The 23,163-nt window shown below is 49.2% G+C and overlaps 8 protein-coding genes across 8 annotated transcripts; 6 read left to right on the top strand and 2 right to left on the bottom strand.

Annotated features, from left to right (window-relative positions):
* Positions 1-598: 598 nt before the first annotated feature.
* On the top strand, positions 599-4,653 carry PENARI_c014G04402 (GAS2 domain protein; the record flags this gene model as incomplete). Its single annotated transcript, XM_022633481.1, has 2 exons — positions 599-3,148; positions 3,211-4,653. 2 exons carry the CDS (start codon positions 599-601, stop codon positions 4,651-4,653), a joined length of 3,993 nt encoding a protein of 1,330 aa, XP_022486561.1.
* Positions 4,654-4,966: 313 nt separating this feature from the next.
* Positions 4,967-8,933, bottom strand: PENARI_c014G01393 (GTPase-activating protein GYP7; the record flags this gene model as incomplete). Its single annotated transcript, XM_022633415.1, has 7 exons — positions 4,967-5,683; positions 5,764-5,840; positions 6,480-6,647; positions 6,696-7,014; positions 7,061-7,323; positions 7,373-8,741; positions 8,790-8,933. 7 exons carry the CDS (start codon positions 8,931-8,933, stop codon positions 4,967-4,969), a joined length of 3,057 nt encoding a protein of 1,018 aa, XP_022486717.1.
* An 807-nt stretch (positions 8,934-9,740) lies between these two features.
* PENARI_c014G08546 (DUF1115 domain protein) lies at positions 9,741-10,619 on the top strand (the record flags this gene model as incomplete). Its single annotated transcript, XM_022633576.1, has 1 exon — positions 9,741-10,619. The coding sequence occupies one exon, from the start codon at positions 9,741-9,743 to the stop codon at positions 10,617-10,619; it is 879 nt and encodes a 292-aa protein (XP_022486668.1).
* Positions 10,620-11,155: 536 nt separating this feature from the next.
* On the top strand, positions 11,156-12,338 carry PENARI_c014G06166 (aromatic ring-hydroxylating oxygenase subunit alpha; the record flags this gene model as incomplete). The annotated part of the gene is made up of 5 exons (XM_022633523.1): positions 11,156-11,242; positions 11,295-11,447; positions 11,510-11,691; positions 11,743-12,158; positions 12,211-12,338. 5 exons carry the CDS (start codon positions 11,156-11,158, stop codon positions 12,336-12,338), a joined length of 966 nt encoding a protein of 321 aa, XP_022486691.1.
* Positions 12,339-12,707: 369 nt separating this feature from the next.
* On the top strand, positions 12,708-14,279 carry PENARI_c014G10367 (putative iron-sulfur cluster-binding protein; the record flags this gene model as incomplete). Its single annotated transcript, XM_022633608.1, has 6 exons — positions 12,708-12,956; positions 13,008-13,485; positions 13,544-13,898; positions 13,958-13,989; positions 14,037-14,159; positions 14,209-14,279. 6 exons carry the CDS (start codon positions 12,708-12,710, stop codon positions 14,277-14,279), a joined length of 1,308 nt encoding a protein of 435 aa, XP_022486692.1.
* Positions 14,280-14,713: 434 nt separating this feature from the next.
* PENARI_c014G07039 (pyrroline-5-carboxylate reductase family protein) lies at positions 14,714-15,613 on the bottom strand (the record flags this gene model as incomplete). The annotated part of the gene is made up of 1 exon (XM_022633540.1): positions 14,714-15,613. The coding sequence occupies one exon, from the start codon at positions 15,611-15,613 to the stop codon at positions 14,714-14,716; it is 900 nt and encodes a 299-aa protein (XP_022486659.1).
* A 1,621-nt stretch (positions 15,614-17,234) lies between these two features.
* Positions 17,235-18,470, top strand: PENARI_c014G04867 (tryptophan synthase subunit beta; the record flags this gene model as incomplete). The annotated part of the gene is made up of 1 exon (XM_022633489.1): positions 17,235-18,470. One exon carries the CDS (start codon positions 17,235-17,237, stop codon positions 18,468-18,470), a length of 1,236 nt encoding a protein of 411 aa, XP_022486722.1.
* A 756-nt stretch (positions 18,471-19,226) lies between these two features.
* On the top strand, positions 19,227-22,750 carry PENARI_c014G12180 (non-ribosomal peptide synthetase; the record flags this gene model as incomplete). The annotated part of the gene is made up of 3 exons (XM_022633645.1): positions 19,227-19,265; positions 19,321-19,433; positions 19,753-22,750. 3 exons carry the CDS (start codon positions 19,227-19,229, stop codon positions 22,748-22,750), a joined length of 3,150 nt encoding a protein of 1,049 aa, XP_022486606.1.
* Between the last annotated feature and the right edge of the window lie 413 nt (positions 22,751-23,163).

Genomic DNA, 23,163 nt, shown 5'->3' with positions numbered 1-23,163 from the left:
TGCTATTAATTTACTATTGAAGTTTTCTATTTGTATTTTATAGAAGATCTTTTTCTATATCCCTTGCTTTCGGCTATCAAATCGGCGAGATGTGATATATCGGTTTCTAGGAAGTTGGAAGTTGCAAGGAAGTTGCCAGGAAGTTGCCAGAGCAACTTTGCCTGCAAGAAATAATTACAACGTAGGTCCAGAAAGAGAAAGGAAGGAAGTAAACATGGGATATCGTGTCGAAGTGAAGCGCGAACGGGATCGTCGGGACGTGCTCCACCCCCTGATCTCCAGGTATCTCCAAAATAATTTCAGCTTCACTTAATCCTCCGAAAGGGATATTCACTGTCTTTTCTCTATATTTCTGTGTCTGCGCCTTTTTTGATCTTCTTCTCTGCCTTCTGTTTTCCCTACTACTCCCGCCTCTGCTTTTCTTGGCTGCAGAGCTCCCACCTGCCACTCAAGCTCACAGCTTGCTCCTTCACCGTGCAACGCGCGTCTCAGCATGCGGGTTCGACAATCCTGTCTCTCACTCAGACCGCGTCACTTCTATGCCATCCTCCAGCCCGTCGATGCTTATTGCGCCCAAGACCTAGGCTGAACATTCGGAATGGCAGCCAGTCGAATAAACCCCAATCGCCCACTCATCCGCCTCTCCCCCGTCCACTCCCGCAATAACTCTCGGTCAACCTCGCCTGAAAGACCTGCTCCTCTTTACCAGAAACTCGACCCTCTCCTCAGCAACCTCTCCCCCGAATCAACTCTCCACGCCCTCACCTCTACCGATGCTGTACCCTTCAACGAGAAAGGCGCCCATGACATCCTCTCCCAGAGTATCTCCCAGGTTTCGCCTGCGGAGCGCGCCCTGGGTATACGCGCAGCTGTAGCAGCTCAGAATTTGGACCTGTGGCACAAGGAGGTGCAGTCGTGGGAATGGCCGAACCAGCAGGACACGAAGCTTGGAAAGGGCTTTATTCCTCCAGAGGCATCTACTCAGCCTAGCGACTCCCCTTCCATCGTGCCTCCTAGTAACCCGGACGATGATTACTATGGAAGCTTGCCAGCCAGCGGGGTGGAACGATATGAAAGGAGAATCGAGGAGATCCGCGATGGAATGGACGATCTCAACGTGGAGGAATTGAAGGAACACGTTTTGAATGCCCACATTCCTTCCAGGTCTCGGCCCTCGTCTGCCACGAGTTGCGTGTCTGCGCCCCCGCCGCTCAGTTATGTGCAGCTCAGTGACTTTACGGCTGTTATCACTGCGACCATCCTCCGTGCTCTTCCTTTGCTTTCTCGACTCAATGCTCTGCTTAGTACCTGGGATGTCCGTCTGCTTGTTCTACGCCAGATTCCTGGTTTGCTCAGGGAGCTGAGCATTACCCGGTCCGCCCTTGATTCCTCCCTTGACTCATTGCGGTCCCCGCAGTCTTCAGCTGATCCGAGTCGATACTCCGACGCGTCCTTGGTTACTGATCATGTCAGATTGGAGTCCGCGGTTGTTGCTGTTGGACGGCGGATGGATCGCGTTCTCGATGCTTTGGAGGGTCGCCCGGATTCCTTGCCTGAACATTGGATTGATGATCTAGAACGTATTGAGTCGGACTTCGCTGCTTGGGTGGTCGAGGCTGAAAAGTACAAGGTTCACAACCAGTGGTTGCGTACTAAGCAGGAATTGAAGGTTGAGACACCGACACTCTCCCAGTCTGAGCCCGAGAAGCCATTGGAGGAAACACAGCGGGATCCAGTTTCCGTTGGAGCTCTCTCGGAGCCAGCGAGTAATGAAGAGAAACCTGTCTTAATCAAGTTTCAGGGTCAATGTGGCCTCGAAGGTCCATTCCATAAAACTCTCAACCTTACACAACCATCTGTGGAACATACAACGGTTCCTGTGGACAAGCCATCTCCTCCGGCTTCTATCCATGAACAATCACCCGAAGCAAAGACCTCAGCATCTGCGGCGACATCCCCAGCACAAGATAAACAAGAGGTCCCGGCCCCTGTGGCTGTGGCCGAGGATCTCACAACCCCAACACAGGCGGAATTCCCATTGAGTATTTTGTCACTCAATGGACAACTCTCGGCAGGCTTGACACCTCGTGCAAAAGGATCTGTTTCGGAAAACAAAGAGAACATCCCTCCTTCCATTCCCCAGACCGATGGATCTTGGTCGCCTCCTCGGACTTTGACCATGGCAAGTGCATTGACTGAACACAAGGATGTATTTGAAGACCCATTCGCTCGATCTTCTACAGCTGAAGCCAAGACCCAGCTCCCAGCAGTCACTGTCTCTACCGATGTTTCACCTGTTGAAGATGCGAATGTTTCTACTAGTGGCAACGGTCTGCGATCTGAGATTGCAAGTGGTATCGAGGCAGAGCAAGTGCATGTTCCCCGGTCCGTCACCGAAACCAGTCCCAAGTCTCATCTCGTCAATCGATCTATTGCACAAGACTCTCAAACACCCGAGGACGTTCCACACGAGCGTGACGTTCAGACAGCTGGAATATTCTCCCCCGACCTGCCCTCGGGTCCATCGTATATACGCATGCCTCGTGTCAGGTCTTCTGTCAAGAACTCTTCCCAAACCACTGTGGCTGTAGACTCTGCTTCTCGCCCCAATTCTGCAGGATTGAAATCCCAGATCCCCAATCCAGCGAAGACAGCAGACACCCCACGCACAGTTCGGAAACCGCTACAAAGTCCTATCAAGCTCTCCAAAAATCGATCAGGAAGGTTGAGCCTTGACAAGGAGCCCGAGCTGTCACCGAAGATCACCCACCGTCGCCGGACCTCTACTGGATCTGTGCGTTCCTTGCTCTCGGACCACTCTTCCCTCATCTCCAGCCCTGACGCTCCGGGGTTGCGGACTGCTTCCTCAAACGAAACACCCATTAGCGCCCCATCTCATCCCGAATCGGCACACCCTCCCCCTTCACATGGTGACCATACCTTGAGAGAGGATCGTCTGCGTCGCTTGGAGAATCTCAAGCCTGATCTCCGGGTCTCCTTCCAGCAGAATCGCACTGTCAGTCTGCCTCTTGAGCGCTTTATCAACGAGCGATTGGAGATGGGCCTAGGAGGCGAGTCAGCAGATGTTTCTTCGAGGCAGCCCATCAAAGCCTCTACCACATCTGTTGGCTTGCCTAAACTTGTCAAGGTGAGTACAGTTGGATACAATTTCCCCGTATCTATCTGCTGATGACTGATCCATTATCTTAGTCTCGGAGCAAGAACACAGACCAGGATTCTGTTGTGTCTTCGCAGGGACCACGTATCCCGACGCGTCGTCCCCAACTTTCTCGGGGCAAGTCTGCATCTGATTTGCGCACCCAAAATGAAAAGCTGAAGGCTGCCGAACACAACCGAAATGCATTCACGAGGAACTCTGCTCACCGAGTCATCGAACCTCTGACTCAGCCCAAGTCTCTCCGATTGCGACAGCGATTGACTGCTCATCCGAGTCTTGAAAGCCTGGGCATGAAGAGACAAGAGCTGTCTTATGTAGAGGAGCATGAATCGGAGCTCACTGATTTCGGATCCCGCGCCTCCTCGCCGACAAAGCATATGAGACAGCCCCGAGACCAAATGGACGAACGGATCAGCTCCATTCTCAATACGTTGCCTGGTCGTATTCAATTGGTCGACTCTAACCACGAAGCAGACACGTCTTCATCATCATCTTCTGCGGATCGAAGAATGCGATACCGGTCAGAATCACCTACTGGTCCTCCAACTCGTAGCACTACTCCTGCCCCCTCTCTGATGTTGATGCCTGCTGCCCGAAGACGTTCCCATGCCTTCAAGACAGAAGATAGCTGTGTCAAGCTCTATCACCTCCATCACGGAGGCCAATCGGCGCCGACCAAACTGTTCGTTCGCACCGTTGGCGAAGCCGGCCAGCGAGTCATGGTTCGCGTCGGTGGCGGATGGGCTGACTTGGGTGAATACCTTCGCGAATACGTTATCCACCACGGCCGTCGCAAGGTGTCTGAGACTCCTCGTGTCGAAGTGCAAGGCATCCGAACTCGCTCCTCTCCATCTTACTCCTCGCCGGGTACCATGCTCACCCCGGGCACTTCATCATATCTCACCTCCGGCCGGGCCACCCCCTCCCGGCCTCAGTCTGTGCTCAGTGCCAGACCCCCTTCATCGCTTACCGTCCGCAAGACGCGACGAAGCTCCAATGCATCCGATGTCGCCGGTACTCGTGCAGTCACCACCGGCCATCTGCATTCTTTCACTTCGCCTCCACCTCCCGTCCCCCCTCTCCCCGCCTCAGGCGGCAGACGACTCTCAGTCTCTTCAGGCTATTCAATCGCAGAATCGCATTCCCCTGCCAACAATGTTATCCCTTCCATACTCCAGGAATCCCGTGCCACTCCGCTGGGCTTGGCTGGCCCAAGGCCGCGTGCACGATATGAATCCATGAGCCCGGAGGGTGAAGCGTGGGTCGAAGATGTTCTTCAAAAGACTCGTCGCTCCAGCTCGCACAACCCACCACCGATCGGACTTGGTCTGATAGAGCACGATGACAACCGATCTGAGATTGGAGATGCTGGGATTAGGTACTCCCTACCTAAAGTCCGCAGTATCGACGAGATCGGATCTATTGGCACGAGTCGACGCGTCGTGTTGAGAGGGCTTGGTAGTCGCAGGTCATAATTTTGTCCCTGAACTGCCTTTGACCTTGTACCATTTGGTATTTCTTGTTTTCATTCTTGGCTGCCCTGTCATGGGCCAGTATTTCTTCACATTTCATGGGTCTGATAGTCCCACTGGCAACATACGATAGATGCCACCTTTTTGTTCGATTTCGGTTTTGATATTATTTGCATCAGCGTGGCGAAGTTCTAAATTGGTGTTTGTGTTTGTGTTTCTTTTACATGGACGGAGTTAGCACTACAATACCCATAGTGATCTTGATAGGATGATATTGCATTTACTCCAACCCAGCTCCAGCTACCTAGTTCTTCATCTAGGCATCCTCCTTCCCAACAACCTTCGTAACAGCAACCCCATCCTTCCCAAACTGAGTCTCAAACTCCGTCACCTCAGTCTCATAAACCAACCCAGCATCTCCCACCTCTCCCACCCCCTTCAACCCCTTCTTAACATCACAACTAGCCTGAACCCACTCCAAATACTCCGGCGCACCAGGGAAAATAACATTATCAGCAATAACAACAGACCCAATATCCACAGCACCAAGCCCCTCCAACAACTTCAAATCAGGCAAATAAACATCCTGCCAATGATCCAAAAACACCATCGGAATCACTCCCCCACGCCCAAGTCCGCCCCGGGCCACAAGTCCTCGCAAAGACTCGGCCGCCGTACCAACAATCACAGAAACCGTATCCCCCAAACCAGCCAGGGAAATAAGTTGGTTCGCCACGGCTGCCATCTCCGGGTTCATTTCTAGACTTATATACTTGCCCCCGTGGTTGCGCATTGCGGCGCCGAATAAGATCGCTGAGTAGCCGATGTACCCGCCTAGTTCGATCATTAGGCGTGGTCTGTGGGTTTTTATGAGGCTTTCGATGAAGGCGCCTTTTGTTGGGCCGATGTTCATTAGTGGGTTGGTGGTTGTGCTGTAGGTGTCTATTTGGGATAGGAGGGCGCGTGGGTTGTTGGTTAGGGTTTGCAGGTCTTGTTTGTAGATGTAGTGGAGGAGATCGGTTTCGCGGCCGTCCTGGTTAGGGGTTAGATGTGTTCTTTGTTTGTTCTTTGTTTGTTCTTTTTGTTGTTTGGTGATGGTAGTGGTGAACTTACTAGGGCGAACTTGGTTGGCTTAGGGCTGAATGGCTTCCTCATTTTGGCGTTTGCTGTTGAGAATAAAGAAGTTGGGACTTTAGATAAGTTAGTGCTCTGAGGCTGAACATGATGCATTGGAGATGTGCACTTGCTTCTTATAAAGGTTCAATGGCTTTCCCCACAGAGAAAGCCGAGTCCACTCGGCTCCGAGATGGAGTTAACGTTCGGTGATTCTGCGCCAAACAGAGCATCGTTAACTCCGATCGGCTGCGGCCTGAGCTGAGCTCATTCAGGGTCCGACTCCACTTGCATGAGGCTTCGAATGTATTGATGTCTCGGGGATAGTCGACATCTATAGATTTTCAATCTACTAATATTTTGAGATACTCCAGTAATGATCGTATTTGAGGCTAATAGCCAACGCTGCAGATTCATGTAAAAAGTGGATGAACGCCTTAATCCGATGACCCTATTCCGCAACCAAATCGTGAAAGTAACATGAAGGATACATATCATAAATCATAGGTAGAACCAGCCAGCAATTGGAAGTGAGAGCAAAAGTCAATCTGCTGGCACTGATCATGGTGCATTCCTTTTCCACGGGATATCTTTACGTAGTAGCTGTCGGAGTTCCGGGGAGATCACCTTTGGCTTATCGGTGTTCATTGCCTTTTGAAGACTCGAGGGGCCAGCGCTAACTCCGCTGCTGGATCCAGCAGGTCCCGGTGATTTACCTTTATCCCCCGAACTCTGATCTCCGGGCCGGCGCTGGTGGGCGGTCGGGGCAGCGGGGAAGTTGTCCTTTTTATCGATGGCTTGGACGGAGCGTTCGAAGCGGTGGAAAAGAGATTCCGCGCGGGTGAGAAGAGGGACCAGTTCCATTGTGTTTGAGAGTTCGTTGACTGGGACGGTTAGCAATGCAACATCAATGTTGTCAAGTGTCAACATACTATATTTGAGAACCTCGTCAAAGTGCTTGAGATGATCCATGATCACGTCACGGTGCTTCTCGAGTATTGCCAACGCAATGAAGAGATGGAAGCTGCTGGAGAAGTAGTCCGTCCATAATGTCTCCCATAGGCGGAGCACGTCGGACCAATCAAACTCTCGTTTGTACCAGACCAAGAGCATACGGAAGAAGAAAAAGAAGTTGGTACTGTCGGCCGACTGCAGATGCAGGTAAAGCTGCGGGTCCATGAGTTGGACGAGGTTATCCAGAGCCAATAACTGGCCACGCATTCCGGACTGGTCTCGGAGGAAGTTGTGTTCCTGGAAATGTCAATAATGAGACAATATCGACCAGCGGATAGCTTACCATTCGATCCATGAATCCCACGAAGGCCCAGAAGGCGACAGCATCATCTTGCATCACGGCGTAGATTGGCGCCAATAGATCACTCATTCCCTGCACATAGCCGAGATCTGGATTGAATTCGTTGTACGTCAAGAGCATATCCTTCATTTGCTCTAGATGCACGTTGGTGCCGGTCTCGGCAAAAGGAGAATCGGGATCGGGGTGAGGGATGTCCTCACCCGAGAACAGAGGAATGGTCCGATCGGTTCGGTGAACATCCTTCTCTATATCATGTATTAGTGACTGGCACATCTCCATTGAAAAGAGCCTTACCTATCCGATTCCGTTGCTCTTTCCAGTGATCGAACTGCTCGACTGTCGAGTTGCCTTCGACCATCCGCTCCCACCAGCCTGCTTTGAGTCTGATATACTCATCGCGCTTCGAATTCATCAAAGCTTGTCTCTCTTCCCGGCTGCTGTCCCACGGATATACCTCGAGAAGGAAGAGCCAGGCCTCTTTTCTAACGCCATCATTTGGATCCAACCCACCGTGGAAGATCCGTTCCTTGACTTCTTCCACTGTCACTTGAAGTCTTCCCGATGTTGAGTCGAAGAAGCCCTCCCATTCTTCTAACTTGAGGACTCTGCGTCGCTCTTGAAGGGCGAGATTCCCCGTCTCTAACTCGAGAATCTCAAAGTCTCCAACTGAGCTATTCTCCATCTCCAGCATATCCTGTGCAGTCCATATACGCTGGTTGCGGTCTTTCTCGCTCTGATCGGCTACACTCATCGCCCAGCGGGCCAGATAGACTCTGGCACTGTCAAACTCATCTTGCAACGTCTGGATTTCGGGGTTCTTCATGAGACGGCGCATCTGAGGTGGAATCCGAGGATTCTCCGCAATATCATTGGCAGTTCGGCGGGTGAATGTCGTGATCTTGCTCAGCTGCTCCAACACCTTCCACCGAGTCTCCTTGAGGGTCTTCATGAAGGGGTCCATGCTTGCATCGGGCGGACCGGCTTGGCTGGGCCCTGCTGCTGCAGCTTCTGGTTGTGCCTTTCCTGGCAGAGACGCATCGCCGTGAGTGGCCGACCGTCCAAACGACAGCTGATCCTCGTCCGACGGGTTGACGAGGTAGACGTTGCGGTCCACCGATGAGCGCTCCACCTCCACATATCTCCGGAGCCAGCGCAGAACCTCATCACCACCCCAGAATAAGCTCCCTTCATTGTCGAAGGGGTCAAAGTTCTCTCGTACCCTTTTCTTCTTCTGCAAGATGGTCGACTCGCACTCGTCGTCATGGAAGAAGAGTGCCGGAAAGCCGTCGCCTGCCCGGGTATTGATCACCAAACTTCCGAACCACCATCCTAGACTCGGCGGTCGTACGAGAAGCGAGTATATCTCTGATAGCGGGATTGCAAATGCATACAGCCCGATGGGGTCTTTGTAGGTGGTGGTGGTCGGAAGCGGCGGAACGAGGTACTTCTGGCGCGGTGGTGACGAGTCGTCAGAGAGGTCTACTTTCACATATGTATCGTAGGCCTCCCCAAGGGAGGATTCTGGGACCCATGCGAGAAGGTAGGAGGGCGCATCGGGGTGCTTGGATTGTGAGGCATGTGATGCGGGGGTTGGCTTTTGTTGAATGAGGGCGATGAAGCCAGCAATATTGTCTTTGGCGGACGAAGTGGGATGAACGTAGACCTATACACTGGTCAGTTGGGAGCGCAGCTGAAGATGGGGAGGTCTTACTTTGCTTTTGGAGAAGAGCAACTTGACCCCTCTCCTCGAGGAGGCCTGGGCGATGGTATTGTACTCATCCTCGTCGTCGTCACTCATAGCGTAACAGGAAGCAGGTGGTGACGGTGTAGGAGGAGGAGTGTATTTGGGGCCCATGATGTTGAAGAGAAGAGAGGAGTTGAGCCCAGGTGAGGTGAGCTTGGAAGAACGACGTAATGCCGATAAGATAGCTGCCCTCTATGAAATGTTTGGCTGTTTAGAATATACTTCTTCTTTGTATGGCATTTGATTGCATTTATATTCTTTTAGATCTTTTTGCTTATTCTTTTACTTGTTACTGAGTTTCTGTTCCATTTATCTCTTTTGATTTCTTCTTACGGTCGCCACTCGGCCTCCAGGCAGCCAAATTCATTCTCAACTTGATCAAGCTATATAATTATTCAGAATATATAGAGCGCTTCTATGCTCAGGTGCAACGAATACGTTGAATCAATATTGTTCACATTTAGTAGGGGTTGCGACTATAAACTAGGTAGGTACGCTAAGTGTATAAAATATATAGCAGACGTAGAACTAAAGCATAGTAAAACACAACCAACTTCTGCATTCTACAGCTACCCTTTATTCTCTATCCCACTGATATCGATAATTCTTGATTCAAATATCGATATCTGCCTGCTCTCATCTTTCGTACAGCCAACTGGGCCCCAGGGCAAATCTGTGGTTACATAAGCACAAATTTGGTCTGCGCGAGAGCACATAAAAAGAATCGAGTTTTGGAACATCAAGAGGAAGTCAACATATCATTATTGGTTCAATCTGGAATTGACTCAATCATTCATTGGGTCCCATTTTGTCTTTGATGGTTGCGCACCCTTGAACTGACCATTATCGACGCCCCCGCAATCCTCGGGCATTTCATGCGAGTCCGATATTAGCAACCTCTGCCTCTAAGTTCTCAGAATGGCCTCTAAAGAATCATGCATTCTTCCAGCAGACATTATGGAGTCTCAATTAGCCACTATTGACCTCCTAACGGCCATGTTCCCCGCTCCAGGCGAGCTGGAAATCCCTGAATCCACAACGCAGTGCGTCGAGAAACTGCGAGACTGGTGCGAGGACCGGGCATCCAAGCCCTCCAATATTCCTTCAAGTATATATCTGCTTGTCTGTCTACCAATAGCAGATGGAGATAGAACTATTCAAGTCAACGTCTCCATCCCACTACAATGCGAGGACCCGGAGACAATTGACCAACCTCCACCGTTGGGATATTCGCTTCGACAGCCAGAATGGATGTCTAAAGCTGAGGTAGCGGAAGTGGCCAGTTCAATACCTGAAGGGGACGCTCTAGAGGCATTCGAATACTTCCAGACAGAAGCCAGCCGCTTTCTTGAAATCAAGCAGAGTCAAGCTGTGTCTTCAGAAGATAGGGGTTCTGGGGGTCCGGTCGTGCGAGTCTGGTTTTATTTCCCATCCTTGTCCACTCGCAAGAAGAGAGACGATATGGTCAACCTTGCGCCAGGATATTCTCTCACGGGCTTTGTGCTGGCCGGCAAGCCGGGCGTGTTATGTCTTGAGGGTGCATCCTCTGATATTGATTCATACATGAGCTTTATCAAAACACATTCATGGGGTGATATTCCCAGTCACCAGAAGAAAGTCAGTGAGAGATTTCGCGAGACTGAGGGAACACAAAGAGTGTTTTCTGGGATGGAGGAGATTACAAACTCGCTAGGGGAACGAGGTGGGCAGCGAGCCAATCGGGGTGATATGCAAGCACTGGAGGTGTGGTTAGGGTCTAAGGGGCTACAAGAGGCGTTTGAAAAGGTCATCTTTTAGGTGCTCAGGGAGGGGACATTAATGTAATTATAGCTGGAGACGGATTAAGCCGCACGAGAGAGAACATATTGATCATAGCACGAGAACTGAAAAGATATTAGGCTATCAGTGGTTCGCAACCCGGCGCATGGTTCTTGGAATATCTCCAAAATCTATGTAACTTCATACACTTCCTGTGCAGATCTATCTCAAAATACGATCCTATTTCCGTTATCTAGGGAGATCTTTTAGCCAAATAATTCCTGACAGGTAGGTCTCCACAAAAGCGCATCTTTTTGTCAGCTGCTCAGGGCACCGAGTCAGGTGTGCGTGACATCAACTACGGGATTCTTTAACTCTTTCGGGAAACGATATACCGCAACCCCCAGGTCATACTAGGTTTCGCAAACAACACAGTGCCACCAGTAGATACATGTTCGTTGAGTAAAGACAAAGAGATCCAGTCTGGCGATATAAAGGTGACTGTCTTGTTCCATCGCGATTCAAACCCCCCAACTGTATCTGTTTGGTATCTGACGACAACTAACTACTACACCATGTCTGAGCTCACTCGTACTTTGCCGGCTTCTTGGTACTGCAGTGACTCTCTCTACCAGTTGGAGCGGCGGGCAGTCTTTCTCAAAGTATGAATGTGCGGTGTGTCGCATTCCTCTGTCAAAGCTAAACACGATATAGTCCTGGTACTTGCTCGGCCCCGTTACGAGATTCCAGAAAGTGGGCGAACATGTTCCGTATGAAGTCGCGCAGCAGTCTATCTCTGCTGTTCGCACTTCCGGTGATAGTTTGAATCCGACTCCCGAGGAGCTGAAGGTGGTCCTCGTGAAGACGGTATGCAGCATCCAAACAAAATGTGATATTGACGATTTCATCGTGCTAACATGATAATACAGGGTGAGGAAGTCCGTAGCCATGTCACTCCAACCGGACTGTTGTTTTCAACTATATCCGAGGACGCACCCAGTTTCCATGAGTTCTTCCCAGAGCTTGAAGAACTCCTTGGTAAAGTCGATTTTACCAAATTGCCGCATCGTCGCAGCATCAGCTACGAGGGTCGCTTCAACTGGAAAACAATGTTAGCTACCATTTCGAGTTTCCCGACGGCATTATGATTAATCTTGTGTAGGGTGGACGGATATCAAGAGTGCCTGCACTGCCAGTACACCCATCCGTCTTTCTCGATTTACTACCCGCCAACTTTCTATAGTGTGCATAACAAGCACAACTTCTCCCAGCACATTGCAGACCCAAAGAAGCCAGATGACGGCCTGTTCCTGTACTTCTTCCCAAATTGCACGCTGAACGTCTACGGTGGTGGAATGTCTTCGTTCAGGGTTTGTCCGACCGCCGATCCGCACGTCACCCGGATGGAATTTGACTATTATCATCTTGCCGAGGGGGATAAGTTTGAAGAGTATTTTAAGTTTGTGCGCCAGGTTGCTATGGAAGATTTTGAGCTCTGCGAGAAGGCTCAGGATAACCTGGCCAAGGGGGTTTATCATGAAGGAATTCTTAACCCCGAAAAGGAGAACGGCGTGTCTTGTGAGTGATTCACTTTTTGACTTGCCCAAATATGGTAACTAATATCTTCTAGACTACCAGCGACGAGTGTTTGATATGGTGTGTGAGCAGCATGCTGCTGATAGAGCTGCTAAGACAAGCAAGGAGTCTGGAGCAGAGGAACATGTAGCATCTCCAATGGTCCAAATGGCAGCGTACTAGATGCTAGCTTCTAAATCGTAATCAAAACTTGATATGTTCATTTAATGCAATCTTTCTATCTGCTCTGGGTTGTAGGTGGAGTCGAGTACCTGATTAGCATAAGATACTGAAGAAACCAAGCAGCCACTTATTGACCTTCGATATCCAAACCAGACAGGGATGACTAACTATCCGCAAAATCCCACTCTCAGGATAAAACAACCGAATCGGGTAGTACAGTCAGAGGGGTCTGCATTAAGGGCGGCAGGGATATGAAGTGTATAAGGTGGGGTGGGGACTTGGACCTCCCAGAGAAGTATATCAGCTTGGGGCGTTCACGAAGCAAATTAACATCATCAGGCTATTTTTTGTGGTTGAACTTTGCTCTTCATGGAGTATACTCAGTCCTATTTTTCAATCTCTCCTGGCTCCACCCTTGTGGCCTTTGTGACAGTCGTGTTTCTACTTTATCGGGCATGGCCTCACTTATACCAGCATAAGGAGACCAGTAAGCTCGCTGATCCTATCGTGACGCACCAGGAACCTGGCTTGGTCGTTTCAAAGGAGCCTGAAGTCCCAGAAGGATGGTGGTCCGGCCGGGATGTGTTTGAGCTCGAACGCCGCGCGCTCTTCAGCCAAGTAAGAATGCTAAATTCGGTTGATATTAATACAGCTAACAAACAGATATAGGCCTGGATCTATCTTGCGCACATATCCCAGTTCAATAAGCCTGGCGCCTATCAATCTTTTGATTTTGCCGGGTATCCTATCTTTCTGATTCGAGGCAAGGATGACAAGATCCGCGCTTTTCATAACGTGTGTCGCCATCGTGCCTACACTATCACCAGGAAAGAAAGTGGCGCATCGACTGTTCTTGGCTGTCGGTATCATGGATGGAGCTACGATACTAACGGCCGCCTAGTTAAGGCTCCTCAGTTCGATGATGTGCCTGGATTTGATAAGTCGCAGAATAGTCTCTTTGAGATTCATACGCGCACCACTAACCATGGTCTTGTCTTCGTTAATCTCAATGCCGGGGAGCCGGAGCCATTTGATGAGATGATTGTATCGAGTTTGGATGCATTTTCCTACACTTCTGGTTTGGAGGCGAAGTCCAGTTGGGTGAATGGACAGACATTAACCGGGGAGTTCAATTGGAAAGTAGGAAGTGAGTGGCATATTAAAGATCTCAGGTATAATCTATTAATTGCTGACAACTCTTAAAGTGGGAAAACGTCAGCTCCATACGTTTACCAGAGAATTGGCCCGTCGGGTATCAGAATTATCTGGTCCTTCGCCTGTCCTGAAGGCTATCAGATCCTTCATGCAGAAAAGCACACGCACAGAGACATCTTTGTCCCCAAGCACATTTCTTTGTTCATTTGAACATACTGGTCTATGTCTGGCTCTATCCATCTTTCCAGCGTCGGAGAAGAGGTCCAACATCCGATACGATCTTTTCGCCCGTTCCGCTGCAAGCAAGACAGAGGTGGAAGCCCTGTCCAAGGCTTCGTACGATGTTACAGAGAACCTGGTCCGAGAATTTGAGGGCGACTATCGGGCTATTTTGACAAAGCATGGGTTTGTTTCTCGTCATTCCTTATATTCCCGTTTTTCTCCACTAACATAACATTTCATAGCAATTCGATTGATGCGGATTTAAACAAGACAGGTAAACTTAGACCTTGAATGTACCTTTCAATGCTAACAAGTATACAGACACTCGCCAGATTTTGAGTCGGCTTCAGGAGCATACAAAACTTGAAAAGATACAAGGTAGTCAGATTCTACCAGCTACACGCAAACCCAAGGGTAGCACTTTGTTTCAACAGGCTGAACAATGTGAGTTCATCCAATTTCCCAAATTATCACTTATATTGATTTTGTACAGTGTGTAAAGAGCTGGATTGCGTTAGTCGTGGATCGCAGGATGGCAGTTCGTCGAATTCACTGGATTGGTAATTGTTTTTGGGGTGATAGATAGTTTTCTTGCATCTCACTATGTCTGAGATATGATTTATATGCTCAATTGTGCCAGTTATACAGCATGGATCGAAATCAGTTTCATCATTTACTCACAGAGATCTTTCGAAACACGGTATACCTATTACGGTTACCCTGCCCCTGAACCTCAGTATAGTCGTAAATAATACGTCTTAGCTTCTGCATTAGACTCGTACATATTATCTTTCGGTAGGATTCGATTTAGAAACCGAGCCAAGCCAGAAATGGATTGGTGTGTTTCGCGATAGAGTTCAAGAAGGATTCTATGAGAGCAAAGTGGTGAAACTGATTCCGATCCATCCTGTGTGTGACGACCAACTTAAGGAATCGAATAATTCAGGCTTCATGCTTCTATATAACACGCATTAGTTTATATGGAGCACTCGTATCTTCTATTTACGACCCAATTCCCTGGCCCGCTCGCCGGCTGCCCCAAGAGCAGAGGCGAATGCAGACCGCACCCCTTGTCGCTCAAGCTCCAACAGGCCCTGGATGGTGCTTCCTCCTGGCGAGGAAACTTCCTCTCGCAAGGCAGCAGGGTGGTTCCCTGCTTCCAGCAGCTTAGCAAGGCCCAACAGCGTCTGTGTGATCACTTGTAAGCCCTCGGAGCGTTTGAACCCGCCTGCAACGCATTGATCGAGCAATCCGTCGATCGCTACTGTGAACATGGCACTAGTGCACCCTGCTAAGGATCCGATCAGATCAAACTGACATTCTGGGATTTCCTGGGTCTTTCCGACATGATTGAACAGCCACCGTGTGACTTGGACGGCATCCCGATCTGATTCGCGTGCAGGCGATGCAACAACCGTTATTGATGCGCCCTCTCTCGCGGCAATATTTGGCATTGCCCGAACCACATGTACTTGGGACTCAGGCTGCTCCGCTGGATGGCCATTGGCAATGATCGCCTCTTGCGTGGACTTTGTGTCCATACCCGCCAAGATACTGATTAGGATTTTGCTTTCCAGGGCTTCTTGCATTCCCGTTTCACTAAGGATAGTATGCATCTGAGCGGGTTTGCATCCCAGAATCACGACGTGTGAGTTCTGGATAGTGGCTAGGTTGTCCGACTGGTAGATAGTAACGCGGGGCAAGTGCTGGGAGAGCAAATTGCGAAGCCGGTCAACAGACGAGGCGGATTGGACCGAGATGAAGATATGATTAACCGTCCAACCTGGCTGGTCTTCCCGTTGACGTTTCACCTCGCCATTGAGGATCCCACTTAGTATGGAAGTCCCCATCTGGCCGCACCCAACGATGCCCAGATTGAATCTTTGTGGCAGCGACATTTTATCCGCGGAGTGGTGTTCATAGAATGGCGAGGAAAGATCTGGAAATAAAGGGAGGAGAAACAAAAAGCGAACAGGTCGGGACCAATGGATGAGTCATCCGTTATTATACTGTAATCCTCCATGGAATCTCGTAAAATCGATTAGCAATTCGGCGATCTGGCAGGATCGCCAGACTGCTTCCCGTCTGTCCCGGTATGACCTCCTCCACATACGTCGCAGCCTTCGAAATGCACCCGCTAGTTATAATACGGAAACCTGCGCTTATATTGGAGAGAAATTACCCTGATAGGCAAAGCCGTTTCTCTATTTCCATGGCTTGTATTACATATAGCGACTCTCATTTGTTCCCAAGCTACCGCAAAAACATCTGTTCTTCCAATCAGCTAGCAGAGTGTTCCAAGGATTGCGATTGCGTTGTTTACCTTCATCACATCGACAACATTTCCCAAGCTATGGAGTCAGAAGCATAGGAAGCATAGGAACAAATTACGGTCTAAGCACCGACGCCTCGGTGCTTTGGCAGTCCCACTGCAGCGCGATATATTTCAAGGCCTTCCCCGTCCAGCGTACTTGAGAACAAATTCGAGCCAACAAGTAAACCTGGTCAACGTCCTTTTCAGGTTCCTTCAGCTGTCTGAGTGGGAAGAAGGAAAGCCGATGACGAGGACCCGCCCATCTGTATCCACTATCATACAGAGCGTCTGAGTGACAATCAACAATCGAGAGGTGATGTTGGCGGGACGAACATTGGCTTATAGTGACACCAAGGTCGATTAAAAGGCCAGATCTAAGAGTCAAGCAAAACCTGCCAAGCACGATGCATTTGCGGTTATGGCCTGTCTTCTTTGCGAGGACACTATGCCAATTGAGACAACTAAGAGACACAGTACCAGAGGCAAGGTGTAGACACCACTCCCATTTTGTGCGTTCAATATCAGCTAACTCGACCGGTACGATTTCCCTACAGACACGGGCGAGAGCCGGGTTACTAACTGTAATCAGGGACCCCAGACGCGATGCATTTTTCCTAAATAGGTTGTCAGATAGTGCTGGAGAACTTCCCCACGATTAAAGAATCTCATCTATTTGGCCCCCACACAGGACTTATAGCGGGTCGGGAGACTAGAGCGGGTCGGAGAACAAGGGCGGGTCGGAAGACTGACCGGATCGGAGGATGAGAAATTACACCAATAAGCCTTGTGCGCTTCGAGAAATGTACATATATAAGACCCATCCCCCCACCCTCGTAGCGCAGGCTCCTGAAACTGCTATTGAACAGACTTAGCATATATTTGATTTCTCTACTCGTAGCGCAGGCTTTTGAAATAGCTATTGAACAGACTGTCAGCATATATTTGATCTCTCTACTCCTTAAGGCTTTCTTGAGAACCCTTGTAAGCAACCATCCTCTGTTTCATCTACTCGTCACAATTACTCGCTAGACCTTAAAGTGGTGATCAATATCGCGGATCCTAATTCTGACACCTATCGGCCTAGGTGCGATTTTCAACGTCCAATTCCGTCATCCAATTGCGACAGTCTGCGCCTCGCAAGTTTCATTCAATACGTCGAGCTAGGCTTGCTTAGTGTTGCCCGTCGCTTTCGAGGGTTAGGCAAAATGTCAGACAACATACCTTCTTATTTCCAGAGCAGCCCCGACGCTGAAGGATATTATGGTCGGTTTGGTGGCAACCACTATCCACCAGAACTTCGATCTGCGCTGCTGGAGCTGGCTAGCAGCTATCAGGAGCTCCATAAATCCCCAGAATTCCATCACGCACTGAACAAGGTGCGGGTCGGACTTCAAGGGCGGCCGACCCCGATTCATTACCTCGAAAATATTTCGAAGCAAGTCGGAGGCGCTCAAATGTTCATTAAAAGGGAGGATTTGAATCACACTGGCGCACACAAAATCAACCACTGTGTTGGCTTCGCACTACTCGCCAAACAAATGGGTAAGACGAAGCTGATTGCCGAGACGGGGGCCGGCCAGCATGGCGTCGCACTGGCAACTGCAGCTGCCTATTTTGGCCTCGAATGCGAAATTCATATGGGAGAAGTTGATATTGCTAAACAGAGCTCTAATGTTGGTAGCATGCAGTTACTCGGCGCGCGCGTGGTGCCAGTAGCGACTGGCCAGTCTGCTCTGAAAGATGCTAGTGATTCTGCATTCAATGCGTACATCGAGCAGCACAAACACGCACTTTATGCGATCGGCTCGGCTATCGGCCCGCACCCCTTCCCAATGATTGTTCGAGATTTCCAGGGTGTAGTTGGTCGAGAAGCGCGCGAGCAATTCCTTTCCATCACGGATGGAACCCTGCCCGAGCATGTGGTTGCCTGTGTTGCTGGTGGCTCCAATGCGATGGGTATATATACGGGCTTTATTGATGACCCAGATGTTATTCTACATGCAGTGGAGCCTCTTGGCAAATCTGATGAGCTAGGCCAACACGCGGCAACGCTATCATATGGAAGACCGGGCACATTGCATGGTGCTCGATCGATTGTGCTTCAGCAAGATGACGGTACACCTGCCGGTGTCTCATCCATAGCATCAGGGCTCGCATACCCTGGCGTTGGCCCGGAGATTGCGATGCTCCATGAAGCCGGTCGGCTATCAGTCGCAGCAATTTCGGACGAGGAAGTCATTAATACATTCCTCCGGATGGCAAAATTCGAGGGAATAATTCCTGCTCTGGAAAGCGCACATGCATTAGCGTTCGCGATCCGATTGGCATCCCAGCGCCCTTCATCCGAAAGAATACTGGTCAATCTTTCGGGGCGCGGCGACAAGGACATTGGATACGTGCTTGAAAACTACAGGCTAGGTGATCAACCAGACCTTTCATAACAAGCAGTTCATCATGGATGCTCGCTGCGGCATGTTGAAACTCGATATAACGTATTCTGCAAGCGAATGGCTCATGCAAGCGAGTGGCCATTGGAAGATCACCTTACCCGAGAATTGATGACTTTGTATTTCGACAACCACACCATTTTATAGTTAACTATTGGAACTGGTGTCTTTATCGAGCAATAATAGATAGCTGTAAGAGTTTCAATAAAATAAAATCATGATTGACAATATTACATTGAAATATTATGTATACACGCGCGGGGAGTCAGCAGGACCTTGGGTGGCCGGTTAAGCATCTCTGTTAGCTGAAATTGACCGCCGCTTAAAGCTTCACCAAGATCGTATTGGATCACGCCTCCAGATGTGTCCGCTAGCTGTCTCACCACTATATCGCCTAATCGAATGTCTGCGTTGCTCTTTGGTACACCTCCACGGATACTGACCATCAGAACGAACCGGATCGAAAGCGAAAGAATTTACCAATTGATTATAAGTAATCGCATCAAGGTGGAGAGCCATGTGAATAGCAGATAGCACAAGCTGCGGATTCCCAAAAATGCACATTCCGAGGAAGTCCCAGAGATGTAAGGACAGGCAGCGACAAAGCACCGCCCACTAACTACAATAGACTACGAAGCATGAGTTACGCTATACTAGATCCCCTATATGATCATTCCTGTTACTCATAGGAATGGAAGGTGGGAGTCAGTGCGCACGCCTTAAATGGCAGAGCTTGCAGTGAAGTGCAACATGGACAATACGAATGACACACCATCTTTCTTCATTGAGGTGCGCACATTGCTATTTTAGAGAAATAGGCTTGCCTAGTTCTGATACGATCTAGGGGATTAATATTATGGCTGCGAAGACGTTATTGCAAGCATTGGGTTGGCCTATGAATGACTCGTGTATTGTAACACTGCATGAGAATATGCTGTACCACCCCACCTTCGTTGGGTATGTTCCGAAACAGAAATACATGATAACACATTCCTTGTAAGCTTTCCATTGTCAACGAATTTCGAATATCATTATCAATATTTGATGCCGCTCAGTCGCGCCACGAACAAGTAATGAAGCCTGTTAGCAAGATTTGACTGTATGCTGTGGGCCGATCTTCAACCACAAACACCTATATAAGTGCCTGGGAAATCATCTATTCTTTGCTATCAAACAAACGTGTATTCCTTCCTTTTGGAATATATTCATTCTTGTTTATCTATCTCCCTTTCCAAATACCTTTTGACGAAAGCAAAATGGAACAAATTTTGTGCAGTCGTGCCAATGAAGCCCCAGGCTCTCTGGCCGTTATTGATGGAGAGCAGCGTTTTACATACCGTGACCTCTTGGCCAAAGCCGATGTTCTGGCTGTGGACTTGGCTAAGAAAGGACTCGAAGTCGAGGAGCCCGTGGGCATTGTGATAGGAACAGGTTGGCAGCAAGTCATTGCTCAAGTCGCCGTATTGAGGGCAGGAGGGACTTGCACGCCCATTGATCCATCTGTGCCTGATGCTCAGCTCCACGCCATGCTTGGTGACTTGAACATGCGAATGGTTATAACAACAAAGGATTTGTCGGCAAGAGTTTCTCAGTTCGGTGTACTGCTTGCCGAGTCGGTTTTGGATCCTGAAAACCAGATAGAGAACCATGACGAAGTGTTGGTAAAATCTGGGAGGCCTCAGGATCATAGAAGCCATTTTATTCATACATCTGGCTCAACAGGAAAGCCCAAGGCTGTTCAGATTTTCTCAAAGGCTGTGATGCATCTCGCCACTTTATCCCCATTCGACATTGGACCAGGAGACAATGTTGGAGAGTTGAACAACCCCGGGTTTGACCTCTCTTTATTCGAAATTTGGGGTACATTGCTTTCCGGTGGCACAGTGGTGCACATACCGAATTCGATCATCAAGGACTCGGTCTCCTTTGCCGCTATGCGGAAAGATGCAAGCATTACAGCGGTCATCTTACCCTCCACTCTTTTCACTGCTGTATCCACCAGTATCCCTTCTGCTTTCCAGAACCTTCGTCATGTCATCAGTGCTGGCGAGTCGCCAAATCCTCTGGCAATGCAAAAGGTCCTCGGCAGTGATGGTCCTCCTGAAAACTTATGGAATGGCTATGGACCTACAGAAACGACGTGCCTCTCAACCTTGAAGCGAGTGACCCTTCAGGAGGCCCAATCCAAGACTATCAGTGCCGGAACTCCACTTGGAGATACCGTGCTTTATATCATTGATGAAGACCGGAAGCCCATTTCCGACGAGGAGGTTTCCGGTGAAATATGCATTGGGGGTCCAGGACTATCTGCCGGATACCTAAACCGTCCCGAAGAAACTGCGGAAAAATTTATTGAACTCAAGGTTGCAAAATCTGCGGACTCTAGCCAAGTGAAAGTTATCCGAGTGTATCGGACAGGGGATATTGGTATGTGGAAGGCGAAAGACCTCCACTTCCTTGGCCGTAAAGACCTCCAGGTGAAACGTCAAGGTTTCCGTATTGAGCTGGAAGGAGTTGAACGAGCCATCGCAGCAAACGAAACTGTCCACGAAGCGGCATGTGTGCATGAGAAATCCGCTGAGGGTGCTGGCTCTGACCATCTGAGGGCTTTCGTTGTCCCAGAAGACGGTAGTTCAGTTGACCCGCAAGATCTCATCAAAAAGATGGAAGAAATACATCCCTATTACATGGTCCCCGATGAAGCCCATGTTATAGATGAGATACCCCTGAATTCTCGCGGTAAAGTTGACCGTGCCGCCTTGGCTGATGAGCACCGGAAACCTCCACCCTCTGGGAGCCCCATCAATGAAAACAAGAGCCCCTACAGCATGATTGCCACAATCCTTGAAGGAATACTCGGCCTGGACAATCTAGGTCACGATGACAATATTGTTTCTCTTGGCCTATCGTCCATACAAGTTGCTCGATTCCTTGGCTTGATCAAACAGCAATTCGGAAAAGTATTAACAATCAAGGATCTCTACACGACCCCGAGGATTGGCTCCTTGGCGGAGTATCTAAGTCAATCCGAGGCAATCAACTATGGACCTTCTGAAATCCTACAATTTGAAGAAGACAGCCATCTTGCGGATGACATTGAGTTGGTCCCAAACTGGTCATCAGAAGGTCGCGTATTCCTTACAGGTGCTACTGGATTCCTCGGAGCTAACCTCCTGTACCGCTGGCTCTCCATGTCATGTATGAAGGAGATAGCATGTCTAGCTCGGGGCAATAAACAGCATTCGGCTATGGAGCGGATCCAGAATACTTTCAAGAAATACGACCTATGGAATGAAAACATCTCCCAAAAAATCGAAAAGGTGATCGTCTTGGATGGTGACATGACAATGGAATACCTTGGGCTTTCACAGAGTGATTACCAATGGCTCATTGGTTGGGCTCCAGCAGTCTTTCACGCAGCCGCAAAGGTCAACTGGTGTGATCCTTACAGTGCTCATTTTGCACAGAACATCTTAGGGACTAAGAACGTTCTCCGCGTGGCAGCAGAAGGGCGGCGCAAGGTCTTCCATTACATATCAAGCATCGATGTTTGGGCCGTTACTGGATTTATACTGGGAACAGAGGTGGTTTCTGAGGACGGCCCTTTGAAGACTCACCTGGCTTCGCTCCCTTTCGATACCGGCTATGCTCAAAGCCAATGGGTAGCAGACGAGATGGTTCAAAGAGTGCGCGACAAAGGCCTACCTGTGATTATTTATCGCCCTGGGTTCGTTGTCGCCGACAGTAAAACAGGGGCAGGGAATCCGGACGATTTCTTTACTCGAATGCTGGTTGGATGTATTCAACTGGGATATTGGCCCCATCTGCCATACCAGAACCAGGAGTATGTCACAGTTGACTATGTTTGCGATTCAATTTTGCATATTGCTTCGGACAACCATAATATGGGTCATGTCTATACCCTGAGTGCGCCAAAGACAGAACTCACCACTAACATGGAACGATTATGCACACTTGTCAACCAAGCTGGCTTCCCCCTCAAACAGATCCCATATTCGGAGTGGTTGGAAAGATTGCAAGCCTGGGAGGGGTTTGAATCGAGCCCTTTGCTATCTTTGATGCCCTTGCTCGCAGAGCCTGTTCTGCGAGGCGCAACACGTCTCCAGACAAGCAAACATTCTCCCGTGTACGAGTGTGTGAATACCTTGAAGGCAATTGGCAACCGCGACGTGATTTCTTTCGTTCAGCTTACGCCCGATCTTATCAGGAGAATTGTTGAGTTCATGACGCGCAAAGGGTTTTACAGCCTGTGATTTGGGTTGAATTTCACGAAATTGTCCACCGAAGACCTCAGGTCTCTTCATGGTCTGTAAAGCCTGATTTGAGAATTTAGCGTCAACTTTGCAATCACCATGTTGCGAACACAATCGTTTACCGCGTTTAATACTTGTATGTAGTCGGTCGTTCGTTTTGATCGAGTCCACACACTCTGCTATTTTATTCTTGTCCGGCTGCCACTCTATACAATATTGATTATATCATACTTACCTTCGTTTGAAGAATGATTTCGAAAACGATAAAGTCTGATCTAAAAACATCACAGACATAAGCTCTCTGCATGTAAGTTAATACTGGACGAAGTCAGCTTTAAATCGGCGATCTGTTGCTATTTTTAGCAACATATCCGTGTTGGATGCATGGTGGAGGCGCAGACGTAGCTATCGGC

This window comes from Penicillium arizonense, assembly GCF_001773325.1.
Source record: "Penicillium arizonense strain CBS 141311 chromosome Unknown PENARI_contig014, whole genome shotgun sequence".
In the NCBI taxonomy this organism is placed as follows: Eukaryota; Fungi; Ascomycota; class Eurotiomycetes; order Eurotiales; family Aspergillaceae; genus Penicillium; species Penicillium arizonense.
Note: the sequence above shows the minus strand (reverse complement) of the source record. Positions and strands in the feature narration are given on the sequence as shown.